Source organism: Chelonia mydas, chromosome 7 (genome assembly GCF_015237465.2).
Source record: "Chelonia mydas isolate rCheMyd1 chromosome 7, rCheMyd1.pri.v2, whole genome shotgun sequence".
Classification (NCBI taxonomy): domain Eukaryota; kingdom Metazoa; phylum Chordata; order Testudines; family Cheloniidae; genus Chelonia; species Chelonia mydas.
This window is the reverse complement of record NC_057853.1, coordinates 89,955,763-89,969,291: the sequence shown is the minus strand read 5'-3', so window position 1 is coordinate 89,969,291 and position 13,529 is coordinate 89,955,763. Positions and strand designations below refer to the sequence as shown.

At 40.5% G+C, this 13,529-nt stretch overlaps 1 protein-coding gene across 3 annotated transcripts in view; it reads left to right on the top strand.

Moving 5' to 3' along the window:
* PANK1 (pantothenate kinase 1) overlaps positions 1–13,529 on the top strand; it is a 38,006-nt gene that overhangs the window by 5,520 nt on the left and 18,957 nt on the right. For 2 of the 3 annotated variants that reach the window (XM_037904892.2, XM_037904893.2), the window contains exon 2: positions 9,892–10,244. In XM_037904892.2, coding sequence (XP_037760820.1) covers positions 9,892–10,244 — 353 coding nt within the window. Of the gene's footprint in view, positions 1–9,891; positions 10,288–13,529 lie in introns of those variants that run through there. The other variant, XM_043551720.1, reaches the window with a different exon arrangement.

Here is a 13,529-nt window from a genome sequence, read left to right as displayed (position 1 = left end):
AACTTACGTTGCCGAGGAGGTGGTTTATTTACACCCCTGAGAGACATAAGTTCTACTGACATAAGTGGTAGTGTGTACAAGCCCACAATTAAAGCAGTGGCATTTCAGCCTGTCAGTCAGCCTAAGCATCTTCAACACAAAAAGCCAACTGGGAACCATATTATGTAACATTCACTGGATAATGACTCTTTAAAGACAATCCCTTTTGTGTCCTATTGTTGCTGTGAGACCATTTAAGATGTTACAGTTGCTCCCAGAGATATGACAGAATCAATGTGGGATAAATTCTCCCAAGTGCCAGGTTTTAGCTGTATGTCTACTCTATAAAGTCAGTAGGAACCTTGTGGTCCCCTGCCCAAAATTCTGAGTACATGCTACTCCAGAGCCATCCTCCTATATTTGAGGTTTTTTTAACCAGGCACCAGCTGGGTGCAAGTGTAAAAGGAACCACTTAAGGAAACCATACTACTTTGTCAGATTCTGTGGAGAGGGTGTGACCTACGACTGAGGTTCATGAGTTTCCCTGCAAATCTTTGGACATTCATGATGATGGAGGGCTGTGCCACCCACTTCTTTTGTCAGCTTTCAGGTCCCTCCCATGAGAGGGCATGCTGAGATAGACACTGAAGGCTTCAAGTCTTATGGAGTTTTCTTCTTAAATTGCGGCCTTCTATGGATTTTTCCTCATAAGGTATAATCTGGCCTATGGATTTTGTTTTTGATTTTTAAACTTAGTGATGAAGTTGAATGTTCATTAATGTTGTATGTCCAGTTTCCTGAAATGAATAGTTTGAAACCGAGACTTAAAAAACCCCACACCTTCCTACTTGCTTATCAAAAATTTAACATTTGTTTTATTCAGTTTTTAGTAAAGTGCAATAATTCTAGCTGGAAATAATTTGAAAAATGTGAAAAGTACCTTTATGTTCTAGGTACTCTATTTAGTGAGTTTGTTTGAGTTTCTATTCCTAAGGAACACATTATATTTTGAGGTTCTATTTTGTACTCTTGACAACTGCTAAATAAAATGCAAGAAAATATTTCTATATTTAGCTGCATGGTTTTATCGTTTCATAATTCTGCACAGTAGTGTTTATATGGGCTCAAGCATGTATGGATACTGGATAAGATGTACTATATTACCCATGAGTGAACCTTTCCCCTAGATACACACCAACAGCTGGGTTATCAGATTACTTAATTATGTAATCTTTTAGATACCTTCTGTTTGCTTAGTCACATGTTTTTGCTTTGAAATGTCAAAGAATACTAGATGGATTTTTATATACAGGTAACAATCAAATAAGTTCCTGACTCAGTATCTAGCATTACCATTATACATTTAAAAACTATGTTAACATTCACGGGGGGGGGAGAATGAAATTATCTAAGTGTGCACACAAGCTCAGCACCAGATTGCTGTTCACTGTCATATTAATATTTTTACTCTATTCTCTGAGGTGTGTGACACTCATTCTAGGGCTTTCTATGTCAATGCTGTGTTTTCTAGGACTGCATTTCACTTTATTAATGTGTCCTTTGTAACTTACTGCAATGCAGATCTGTAGCAGAGTTGTCTCCTCTCACTCTTTTCCCAGGGAATGTATATTTGGTGATGAGATTCTTTAGGAATGGATTTCCCTCTGCTCAGCAGAGTCAATGAGCAGTTTAACTATTCTCATCATGCAGTTTTGTTTAGCTAAGGATAATCCCATTTTTGATAGTTTTAAAGAGTATAATGCTCTTACAGAGAATTCAGTGACTTCTTTACTTCTTGTATAATAAATCACACCTATCCAGAATATTGTAGCAGTACTTATTATCAGGAAATAGAATTGTCAGCATTTGCGCTGTAAATAATTTTTCAATTTTTGATAACTGTCACTCAGTTTGAATTCTGGAGAGCCTGTGACACAGGTTATCAGAAAAAATGCTGATTTAAATAATTAATCCATTCATATTTAGTTTAGAGACAAGTGTCAAAATATTAAAATTAAAAGCTGTGTCTACACTTGTATTTTTCTTCATACTTCCCATTAGTGGTTGCATTAGTGGGAACATTACTATGAATTGGCTGCAGTCATTGTAACCACTAAGTTATGTAAACCTGCATGTGCAGAAGACACAGTAGATAAAATGCCAGCTGTCTGTCTGCCTTAGTGCTCCTACTGTTGGTACCACTAGATGTGGTGCTATTGTAAGCATTTGAAGAAACATGCAGGCATAGTTTTGGCAACTTAATAGTGCCTCATTTTCAGATTTTTTTTTTTTTTTAAATCAGCAATACCAGTAAAAGAGCACAGTTTTTTGCAAAAAAGGTTAATTTGTTAATTGCTAAATCCTTTATTCAGAATGCACAGATGCTGCTTATGGTTCTTTGCTGCACTTTTACACTGCACATCATTACTTCTTAGTGTCAAAGTTGATGGATTTTAGTGGGAGTTTTCAGACTCTGGAATTTGGTGTGTTCCCTATTGTAGTCTGTTATGCAGTCACTGTGCTTCTCTCTCTCCACCAGACGAAAGGAAACAGTAAAGCTGTGCTTCTGCACTATTGAAAATCAGTGGCTATGGTGTTAAAAGTGTAATTTTTTTAAAGTTTTTACTCTGCCCCAGTGTTACAGGGAAACTGCTCGTGTTCAGGAACAAACATTTGTTCATTTTCTTCTACAGCTGTTAGCCTGGCCCATAGCAGAGGGGAAAGAGGAGTGAGATACATGGAGAGAAATAAAACCAGTGACCTAATAAGAGAGAGACCTAGTCCCAGTTAGGATTTTTTAAAAGTGGGTAGGCTACATAATTATTGCCCCCTGTGTTGTATAAATCCTGTCATGTTGATAATCCTATTGACTACAATATTTGTTCACGTCAAATAGTACAGTTGTTTTCATTCCACCTGTTAATGATTCTGTGGAGTTCCCAGAAACTGACATGGTGTTGGGACACCTCATCACATGCACAACACTAGTCATGCATGAAAATCTTGTCACTAGTTTTTTTTATTTACTATTGGATTCAAAGCTCTTGTGCACCTGATAAGTGAGTGGCATGATTTTCCCCTGCTTCTGTATTTAAGTACCCTTACGTTAACATTGTAACAGCTTTGAAAGAACTATTTTGGTATACAGGAAATGGGACTTTTAAAGAAACAAAACATTATCTTGCTACAACCTTTTACAACATGGGGGAATGGAGGGAGGGACCACCTGCATCCTAGTGGACCCCAGAATGTGAGTGTATGGAGGGGTCTCCCCTGCACGGTTCTCATCCAAGGCAGTGCTGGGGGAGGAGTTGCCCCAGCTGAGCCCATTTTACCCCTTCTTTTCCTCCAGTGCAGCAGTCCCTTCTTTGACTGCTTACATGTATACATTTTAGAGTCCATGTAAGCCAAGTATGGCCTATAACATTCATACCACAAAGTATAATGGGTGAACCTAACCCTTAAAGTTGTATCATCAGTTTTGTGCAGTAAGTAGAGCTCATTAATATATATAAAATGTCACTGTAAGTGAGTAGCTCTGGTAGTTGGAATACTTACCCATAGACCCGTTCCATATTACACTGGTTGACCATGCTGCTGTTACCCAAGTGCTTTAATTTGCTGTTCACATGTTAGCTATATCACTCAGAGTGTGAATTTGTTGTCCTGGGGTATGTAATTCACATCTTCTTTGAGTGGTTGCAGACATGTATTTCACGCAGGTGTGTGCACACCCAGTGCACCAAAGTTGGAGAATTTTGCCTACAAGCATCCATAGGGGTGGTGCCCATGCCCTTTCCTTGGCTGTATAAGGATGATGCCGCCCTGACCCTTCCTCAGTTCCTTTTCACTGCCCATGGCTAGAGTCAGAGTGCTCCATGTGGTGTTCCTTCACACTAATTTTCTTGTCATGGCCTTCTGAGATTTTGTTGTAAATAGTTGTAGTAGTTAGTTAGCTAGTATACCTTAGTTATAATAGTTAAAGTAGCTGTGTTTTTTCTGGAGGAATGCCTTCACCTGGATTTAAATATGGTCTGTTGTGCGTGGTGACTATTCCTAGGAGTGATCCCTACATGCTATTTTTATTGTGTCTGGGAGGGCGGCACATTAAGGAGAAGTGCGCCATTTATAAATCTTTTAAGAAAAGAATTCAGGTGACAAGGGACTTGAGACTCAAGCAGCACTTGATGGAGCAGGCCACAACGGCTGCGTTGGCACCAGTATTCACTCCTCAGACACCTTTGGAGCCACATTGAGCTGATGTTCCTTGCCCAGACTCTGAGGCCTCCCCCTGGAGGAAGAGAAATCGTTCCCCTTCCCGTGCCAACCGAGAAAAGGACCCATAATACAGACTGTAGGTAGCCACTCCAGATCTCAGGGAGAGTCATCCTCCTCTGCCACAATCAGTGCAGATCAGCACTGTGACTCTTCAGATACTCACAACTGAATGGAGCCTTCTACCAGCTTTCGGGTACCAAATCACCATCAACTCGAGGTTCCACCATGGACTCTGGCACTGTCCCTGTGATGTCTGTTGAGATCAGTACGGATGATGATGGCATTGATGGTGTCCACACGTCTGGCATACCAAGCAACGTCATATCTGCTATGCCTTTCAGTTCCTGATTCTCAAGTTATCCAGAAACATTCAGCTGCAGCGACTTCCTCAGTAGTGGCAGCATGGTCTGGGTTAACTACACAGATGTTCCAGCTGCCAGTACCATCCTCAGCACCACACATCACTCTGAGTACTCAGTCAAGGCCGCCTGTACTAGTTCTGAGGGGGTTCGTTGGCACAGCAGTCATCTTCGGCACCACTGGTGATCATATTGCAGATCGTGTCGGGATCTATACCAACCCCAGTGTGGTGTGTCTTTCAGCATTGGTACCAAGTGAGTGTGTTGCCCCTGCCAGTCTTCAGAGTGCTGACTTCTTCATTGGCCCCAGTGCTGACGCTACTGGCTTCCTCACCAATAACGGAGGATTTGTGGCACATCAGGACCTCCTTAGACGATTGGCTTCAGCCTTAGGTATATAGGCTGAATTTGTGCAGGAGAAAAAACATGTAAGCTAGTGGACATTCTTCAGTCCTTGATCTCAGGGAACCAATGAGAGGTCACATCAAGGGAAGTACAAGCCCATGCTTGAGGGCAAAGAGGTTGGATCTCATGGGCAGGAAAACTTACTGGACTGCCTCCTTACAAATGCAAGTGGCAAACCAGCAGGCACTGATATCCAAATAAAATAATGTGACCTGGGACTCCGTAGCCAAGTTTATGGACACATTACCCAAATCCTCTACCGAGGAGTTTGAGGCATTTGTTGTGGAGTTTGGTTGCAAAGATTTATTTGTAATCGGCCCTGAACGTAGCTGATATGGTTGTCAGGGTTATGACTTTGGTGGTCACTATGAGCATCGTGGTTGCAGAATTCAGGAATAGCAGCAGCTAGCCAACAGTATGTGGAAGACCTACATTTCAATGGTCAACTTCTATTCTCAGGCAAAATGGATGAAACTTTACATTCTTTTAAGAACTCTCAAGCAAATCTGTGCTCTTTGGGAATTTATACTCCAGCAACAAGGAGACATAATTTTGGCAATCAGCAGCAGTACTGCTCTCAACCATATTTTAGGCAGACACCTTACCAACTGAGACAAGACTACTCCAGAAAGGGGAATAAGTTTCAGAGGAGGAGATCTTTGTGTTCTAGTTTTACCCAGCCACTCTGTCCCCCTCCACATTAAGCCAGGCAGCCTATTTGCCTTGCATATCGAGAGCAGCAGACCAGTTGTGAACATCTCAACCTCATCATTTCAGTTTGAGGACAGGTTGTTTCACTTCTGCAGTGCTTGGGGAAGCGATAACGACTGACAGATGGATCCTAAGCGGTGTGGGATTGGGGTACTCCATTCAATTTTTGTCTTTCCCTCCATCCCGTACCCTTTTCAGGGACCCTTCTTATGAGTCACTGCTACTTCAGCAGATTCAGACTCTGTGTGCTGGGAGCTGTACAGGAGGTTCCTCATCAGCATGGTGGAAAGGGATGCTACTCCAGGTGTTTCCTGATCCCCAAGTCCAAGGAAGGAATAAGACCTATTCTCAATTGCTGCTGCTGTCCCACCAGGTACATCAAATATGTGCGATCCCACATGGTTACCCTGGCTGCTATTATTTCTGCACTGCATCACAACAACCAGTTTGCTGTTCTCAATCTCCAAGATGCTTATTTTCACGTCAGTCTTCCCAGATCTCAGGAAGTTCCTGAGATTCCTTGTCGCAAGCCAACACTATCAAGACAAAGTTCTTCTTTTTGGCCTGTCTTCAGTCCCACACGTCTTTACCACATACATGATGGTGGGTAGCGACCTATCTCAGAAGGAGGGGCATTCATGTCTTCCCATTCTTGAATGATTGGTTAGTAAGAAGCAGATCCAGGAAGTGAGTCCTTAGTCATGTCCAGTTCACATTGGACCTTTTCAATCAACTGGGGATGATCCTGCACGAATTAAAATCTACTCTAACCTAGGGCTGTCATACTATTTTAAAAAAATTAATAGAATTTATTTAAATATTTTGGATGTTTTCTACATTTTCAGATATATTGCTTTCAATTACCACACAATACAAAGTGTACAGTGCTCACTTTATATTATTATTTTTGATTACAAATATTTGCACAGTAAAAAATAAAAGAAATAGTACTTTTCAATTCACCTAATACAAATACTGTAGTGCAATCTCTTTATCATGAAAGTTAAACTTACAAAAGTAGAATTATGTACAAAAAAATTACTGCACTCAAACAAAACAATGTAAAACTTTAGAGCCTACAAGTCCACTCAGTCCTACTTCTTGTTCAGCCAATCGCTCAGACAAACAAGTCTGTTTACATTTGCAGGCGATAATGCTGCCTGCTGCTTATTTACAGTGTCACCTGAAAGTGACAACAGGTGTTTGCATGGCACTGTTGTAGCCAGTGTCACAAGATATTTATGTGCCAGATATGCTAAAGATTCATATGTCCCTTCATTCTTCAACCACCCTTCCAGAGGACCTTCCATACTGATGATGGGTTGTGCTCGATAACAATCCAAAGCAGTGCAGACCGACGCAAGTTCATTTTCATCATCTGAGTCAGATGCCACCAGCAGAAAGTTGGTTTTTTGATGGCTCAGTTCTGTAGTTTCCACATCGGAGTGTTGCTCTTTTAAAACTTCTGAAAGCATGCTCCACACCTTGTCTCTCTCAGATTTTGGAAGGCACTTCAGATTCTTAAACTGTGCTAAATAGTGCTGTAGCTATCTTTAGAAATCTCACATTGGTACCTTCTTTGTGTTTTGTCAAATCTGCGGTGACAGTGTTCGTAAATCAAACGTGCTGGGTCATCATCCGAGACTGCTATAACATGAAATATATGGCACAATGTGGGTAAAACCAGAGCAGGAGACATACAGTTATCACCCAAGGAGTTCAGTCACAAATTTAATTAACGCATTTTTTTAACAAGCGTCATCAGCATGGAAGTATGTCCTCTGGAATGGTGGCCAAAGCATGAAGGAGCATACAAATGTTTAGCATATCTGGCATGTAAATACTTTGCAATGCCACTACAAAAGTGCCATGCAAACGCCTGTTCTCACTTTCAGGTGACATTGTAAATAAGAAGCGGGCAGTATTGTGTCCCGTAAATGTAAACAAACTTGTTTGTCTTAGCGATTGGCTGAACAAGAAGTAGGAGTGAGTGAACTTGTTCAGGCACAGAAAATATTGTTTGGACCCATAATGTTCCTGGTGGTGATTCAATCTCAAAGCCCTGGAAATGCCTAGGAGTGTCAGTTGATAAACTTTGTAAAAGTAGTATGACTTGAAAAATTTGAAGGCTGGGAGGTCATTTCGGCCTGTGAAGAGAAGGGAGGTAATTATTAGAAACAAGAAAACGTCCTTGAAATGTAATCAAGGTTCAGGAAACAGCATGACCTAAACTCAGTGGTAGAAATTGTATTCAGGCCATGTCTGGGTCTTTGCCTTTCATGGTGTGGGTGAGTGGGGGTTGTTTTTATCTTAACACGAAAGTTAATTAAAAGAGAGCCTCCAAGAAAAAGCACAAGTAGTGCCAGGAGAATTTGCCACCAAGGACAGTCAGGTTCAGAATGGGAAATTAAGGGGCAAATTATGCCCTTGCCTGCCACTGCTGTATGAGAGAGGCAGGATGGTTCACTCTGAGCAACAGATGAACTGTAGTTGATTCATAGTTAGGGTCCTTCCAAATTCATGGTCCATTTTTGCTCAATTTCATGGTCGTAGGATTTTAAAAATTGTAAATTTAATTATTTCAGCTATTTAAATCTGAAATTTCACGATGTTGTAATTGTAGGGATCCTCACATCCCAAAGAGTTTTGTGGGGAGGTCGCAAGGTTTTTTATTGTAGGGGGAATTGTGGTACTGCTACCCTTACTTCTGAACCGCTGTTGATGGCAGCGCTGCCTTCATAGGTGGGTAGCTGGAGAGCGGCGGCTGCTGGCTGGCATCCCAGCTCTGAAGGCAGAGGTGCCATCAGCAGCAGCGCAGAAGTAAGGGTGGCATGGTATGGTATTGCCACCCTTTAATTCGACACTGCTGCAGGCAGGGCGCTGCCTTCAGAGCTGGGCGCCTGGCCAACAGCCACCATTCTCTGGCCACCCAGCTCTGAAGGCATTACAGAAGTAAGAGTGGCAATACCGCAACCCCCCTAAAATAACCTTGTGACCCCCCCCCCCCCCCCCGCAACTCCCTTTGGGGTCAGGACCCCCAGTTTGAGAAACATTGGTCTCCCCCTGTGAAATCCCTATAGTATAGGGTAAAAGCACTCAAAAGACCAGATTTCACAGGGGGAGTCCCGATTTCATTGTCCGTGACGCATTTTTCATGGCCGTGGATTTGATAGGGCCTTACTTACAGGTGGGAGTACTTTCTCATCCACAGATAGGCTTCTCTGCCAAATTGGCTGCCTGCTGTATGGAACGCTTAATGTTTTTCCTGCTGTTGATAAAGTGAAACCTTTGTTATACTTGGCCCATGGTGCATGCTGGAGGTGAAGGGAAGATGTGCTGCAGTCTGAGGAGTAGTATTTTCCATGCATAGAGATCATGAGGAACAAATAGTACACAGAATCTGTGTCCAGAAACTGGGGTTTGGTTTGAGGGATGGGCTCATGAGCTTTTAAGCACCAAAATAAAGTATCACTAATTCTTTTACTTGCTGGTGTTTTCTTCCTTTCTTTTGTCAAGAAGAAAATGTGCCATGCCAGTGTGGTTACTTAACAAATTTGGAGCAGCTGGCCAGCCTAGGCATCTTAGCTTCAGCAGTTTTATCGATGTCAAAGATGGGAAGGCAGACACCATTTCTGGAGAGCTTATTTCCCAAATAAAGCGCAGAGTAGGACAAGGGGGAGAGGAAAGGGAATGTAGTTGTCATGCACTGCCAGCATGACTCAAAACTTCACTTTCCTGTTCCTTTTTCATTTCCCCCAATCCATTTTAATTTAGCAATGCTAGGATTCAAAGTAGAAGAAATTCAATAAGCATCCTGTTTGAAGATGTAGTGATCTCTAGTGCCAAGTAAGATAGATGTTTTCAGTAATATAATCATAACATCTGATTATATTTCTCCAAAAAAAATATGTTTGGGGAAGTGCCTAGAGGCTTGTTTTTCAGTTTCTCTGAAATTTTGTTTTAACCCTGAGGTTTCATGAATGAGATCTGATCATGACCAATAACTGCAATTGGTAGGTGCAAGTGTCCAGCAGTCCTTAGGATCAGACTGATCTTGTAAACTTTGCTAACTTGAATTTCAGTTTTATAGATACTCTAAGTAATATGATAAACTAAGATAATTATGGCACCACTCTCTTTTTTTTTTTCCCTTTCCTAGCGTTCCCATGGTTCGGAATGGATATTGGGGGAACATTGGTTAAACTGGTCTACTTTGAACCAAAAGACATTACAGCAGAAGAGGAACAGGAGGAAGTAGAAAACCTGAAAAGCATTAGGAAATACTTGACTTCCAATACAGCCTATGGTAAAACTGGCATTCGCGATGTCCATCTTGAACTGAAAAACTTGACCATGTGTGGACGCAAAGGGAATTTGCACTTCATCCGCTTTCCCACCTATGCCATGCATAGGTTCATACAGATGGGTAGTGAAAAGAACTTCTCCAGCCTGCACACTACACTTTGTGCCACGGGAGGTGGGGCTTACAAGTTTGAAGAGGACTTCAGAACGGTATGTGGGAAATGCACATAATCTCACTAAGGAGCATCTATCTGTGAGTCCTTCTCCAAAACCAAATATCTGAAAATCTTTCTATTAACTAAAGTTTTCAATAAAATTACCTCTGTGTCACTCCTAGACAGTCACTTTTTTAACTTAAAGAATTGCTAATTGGGAAGATTTAGAACAATACTTCCTTAGGGTGAGAAACTGGGTGGATTGATTTAAATAAGCAAGCCGACCTTGATTTAAATAATCGTTTATAATCCCGTTTTTCATTTGTACTTTTTAGTTATTTTTGTTTTTAGTTATTAAAGAGAGGTTGATTCTCTTTGGTTGGTAATCATTAAAACATATCATCAATTTGCAACTACGTATACCCTTTACCACTGAATTTGGTATTTTTCTTGCTAACCAGGGGGATTTATTTAAGCAAATTCATTTCTTATTTACTAGATGATGATTAATTATTTTACTTGTGATTTGTGTCAAGGTCTGTTTGGATGCATTTTTAATTGAATTAAAATTTCTATCCAAAGCATTTTAAAATGATTTAATGAGTTAAATAAGGCTACTGTAGATCTGCTGGATACATAAGAAAAAATAAAATTATCAAAACTTGTTTTGAATTTAAAACCAAGTGATTTATTACACAACAGAAATATCTGTTGTTAATGCATTGAACTAATTGTTTCTGGTCACCATGTCCTTCAGGAGTTTAGAATTAGGTCTCATCGTCATCACCTAGTTTTCATTCTTATATTGGAAGAAGAAAACAAGCTTTCCTCCTTTTTTCAAATCCCAGTCAGCTTCTTAACTTTGAATGGACTATAGTCATTGATTTGAAGTAGTTGAATAAACTTAAATGAATAAAATTATTCTCTCTGTATCTGAAAAAGACTGCCAAAAGCTGCGTTACACTGCAACAGATGCCAGTTTCAGGTCATTAGCCAGTGCAAACATATACTGCTTAATTTGTTTTTTATTTTAATTTAAATGAATTTAATAGATTTATAGTAAGTTTAGGTCTTTAACAGATGTTATCATTTCAAATTAAATTTTAAATGAGCTTATTTTAAAAATCCATTTTAAATTTAAAATTTTTCAAATCCATTGATTTTTGTCCAACCTGATGAGAAAAGGGGGAGGAGATATTTCTGTCCTGCTCTACCCTTTTGCAATCTCTTGATCCATTTGTTTTGACCACCAGTGAACTGTATTGTGAGTCCGATCATGGTCATCACATACAGCTCATAAGATTAATATGTCTCAAATTTCTAAAACTTACAGGTGCTCGTCCTAGGTTCTGGGAACCGATCTAATACACTAAAATTACTAAATAAGCAAAGGACTTCCCATAAATATGTTCATCTTGGCCCACTCTCTTCTCATCAGCCTTACACAAGAGGGGAAAAAAAAGGCCTTTGCAGCCTGCAGGGAAGGCTAAAAAATCTGGGCTCTGACAGCTTGAGTGGGTGTGGGAAGTGAGTTTCAAAACAGAAGACCGATCCTAGAGAAGGCCCTGCCAGCAGCGCTCCATCATTTGTATTGAGGAAGCTCCAGTGCCCGTGCTGATCTCAGCTGTAACAGTCTGTCACAGGGGGAGAGCAATTAGGTCCTAAACCAATGAGAGCTTGATAAGTTAAAATCAACACCTTGAAGTCCATCCAGAAGCTTGTTAGAAGCCATGACATCCCCCAGAACACAAGTCTGAAGTACTGCCAATGTGCAACATGACTGAGTGCAGAATGCTGCAGCCTGCTTATTCAGCTTCTGAATCATCCTGAGTTGTATCCACCTATACTGTACATCGTGGCAATCTATTTTGAGCATGAATAATAGTGGCAAGATCTACATCAGAGAGAAGAGGTTGCACAGTGGCTTATTTTGTCATGGACCACAGTTTAAGAATCTGTGTCCTGAAGCATTGAAATGTCATTGTCTGAGTTTCTTGCACACCTGATACTTTTACATGCAGACTGTAATGAATTGTAATGTATAACCTAACTATGGGGATGCATATAACAAAAATTTAAATGCATCCTTTCATAGAAAGTGTTTAATCTGATTGCATGCATGTAAATCCATGGAGCTATGAATATTGGTAAAATGCTTTGTTTAACCTCTGTAGCCTACTTTTGTATTTATTTCCCCCTTGTAACATTTATTTTTGTATTTCATAACAGTATTTCTAAATATCCATGAATTGTACAACCTAGTGTCCTTCAGGATTGCACAGCTCTAGCAGGAAAGTGTCTGCCATATTATTGCAAAATAACATGTTCAAATCCAAAAGCAGTAGTTTAACTTTTAGTATTGCTGCTGCTTTCTTTTATTCCCCAAAGAATCACTACTACTTGCCTGTTGGAGAATCAGGTTCCAAATCTCCCTTCTAGCTTTAAATATTTTCCACAGATTTGATTTCAGGTACCCTTATTCCTTCCTATTCTCTCCATTTCCCAAATATTAACTTTTCAGTTCCCCATTTCGTATCTCTCCACAGTGATTGGTCCGGCTGTTCAGCCTACTCTTCCATCAGTTGGAATAATGGTTGCCACATTCATAAAACAAAACAGGAAGCTGGTGAAGATTTCTTAGGAAGGGGTGATATGTTCTTAATTTCAGGTATAGGTGAAGTGGTGAGTAGCTACAGATACAACATTACTACCCCATCCAATCCAGGTGTAGATGTGTAATTAAAACAATAACTGACTAAATATTACACTGAAAATAAAAAGATTCCCTTACCTCAACATATTCAAAATGTTAGGGGCTAAAACATCATTTTAAAATCAAACTTTATTTTTGCCGAAGTTTATGGGACCACTGGAGAAGTGATATAGTATAGCTTCTAGGGCCTAGAAACATTTTTCCTGCATTATTGGCCCTTGCCATAGTGGGTCCAAGCACTCCCCATTGGCTTCCACAAATCAAAAGGGACAAAGGACTGTTGCATGTGATCAGCAAACCTCATCCAGAATCTCTGTCTGCAAAACTGGGTGGCACTCAACTGGCAGAAACTACACACTTGAACCTTCTTCCTCAGATACTCGATTCAGAGGACCAGAAAATCTCAATGCCAGCTAGAGCTACACTGAAGAAGTTTGCCTGCCTGAAAGCGGTCCTGTACCATGACCAAATAGCTCACCATTTGGAGCTGTTCCAATTCTGAGTTGCAACAGCAGATTCTTAGAGGTGCTAAGCACCTGGAATTCCAAATAAAGTCAGTGGGAACTGTGAGTTCTCATCACCTCTGAAAATGAAACCTTTAGGTCTGGTCTATACTGTGTGTGGCGG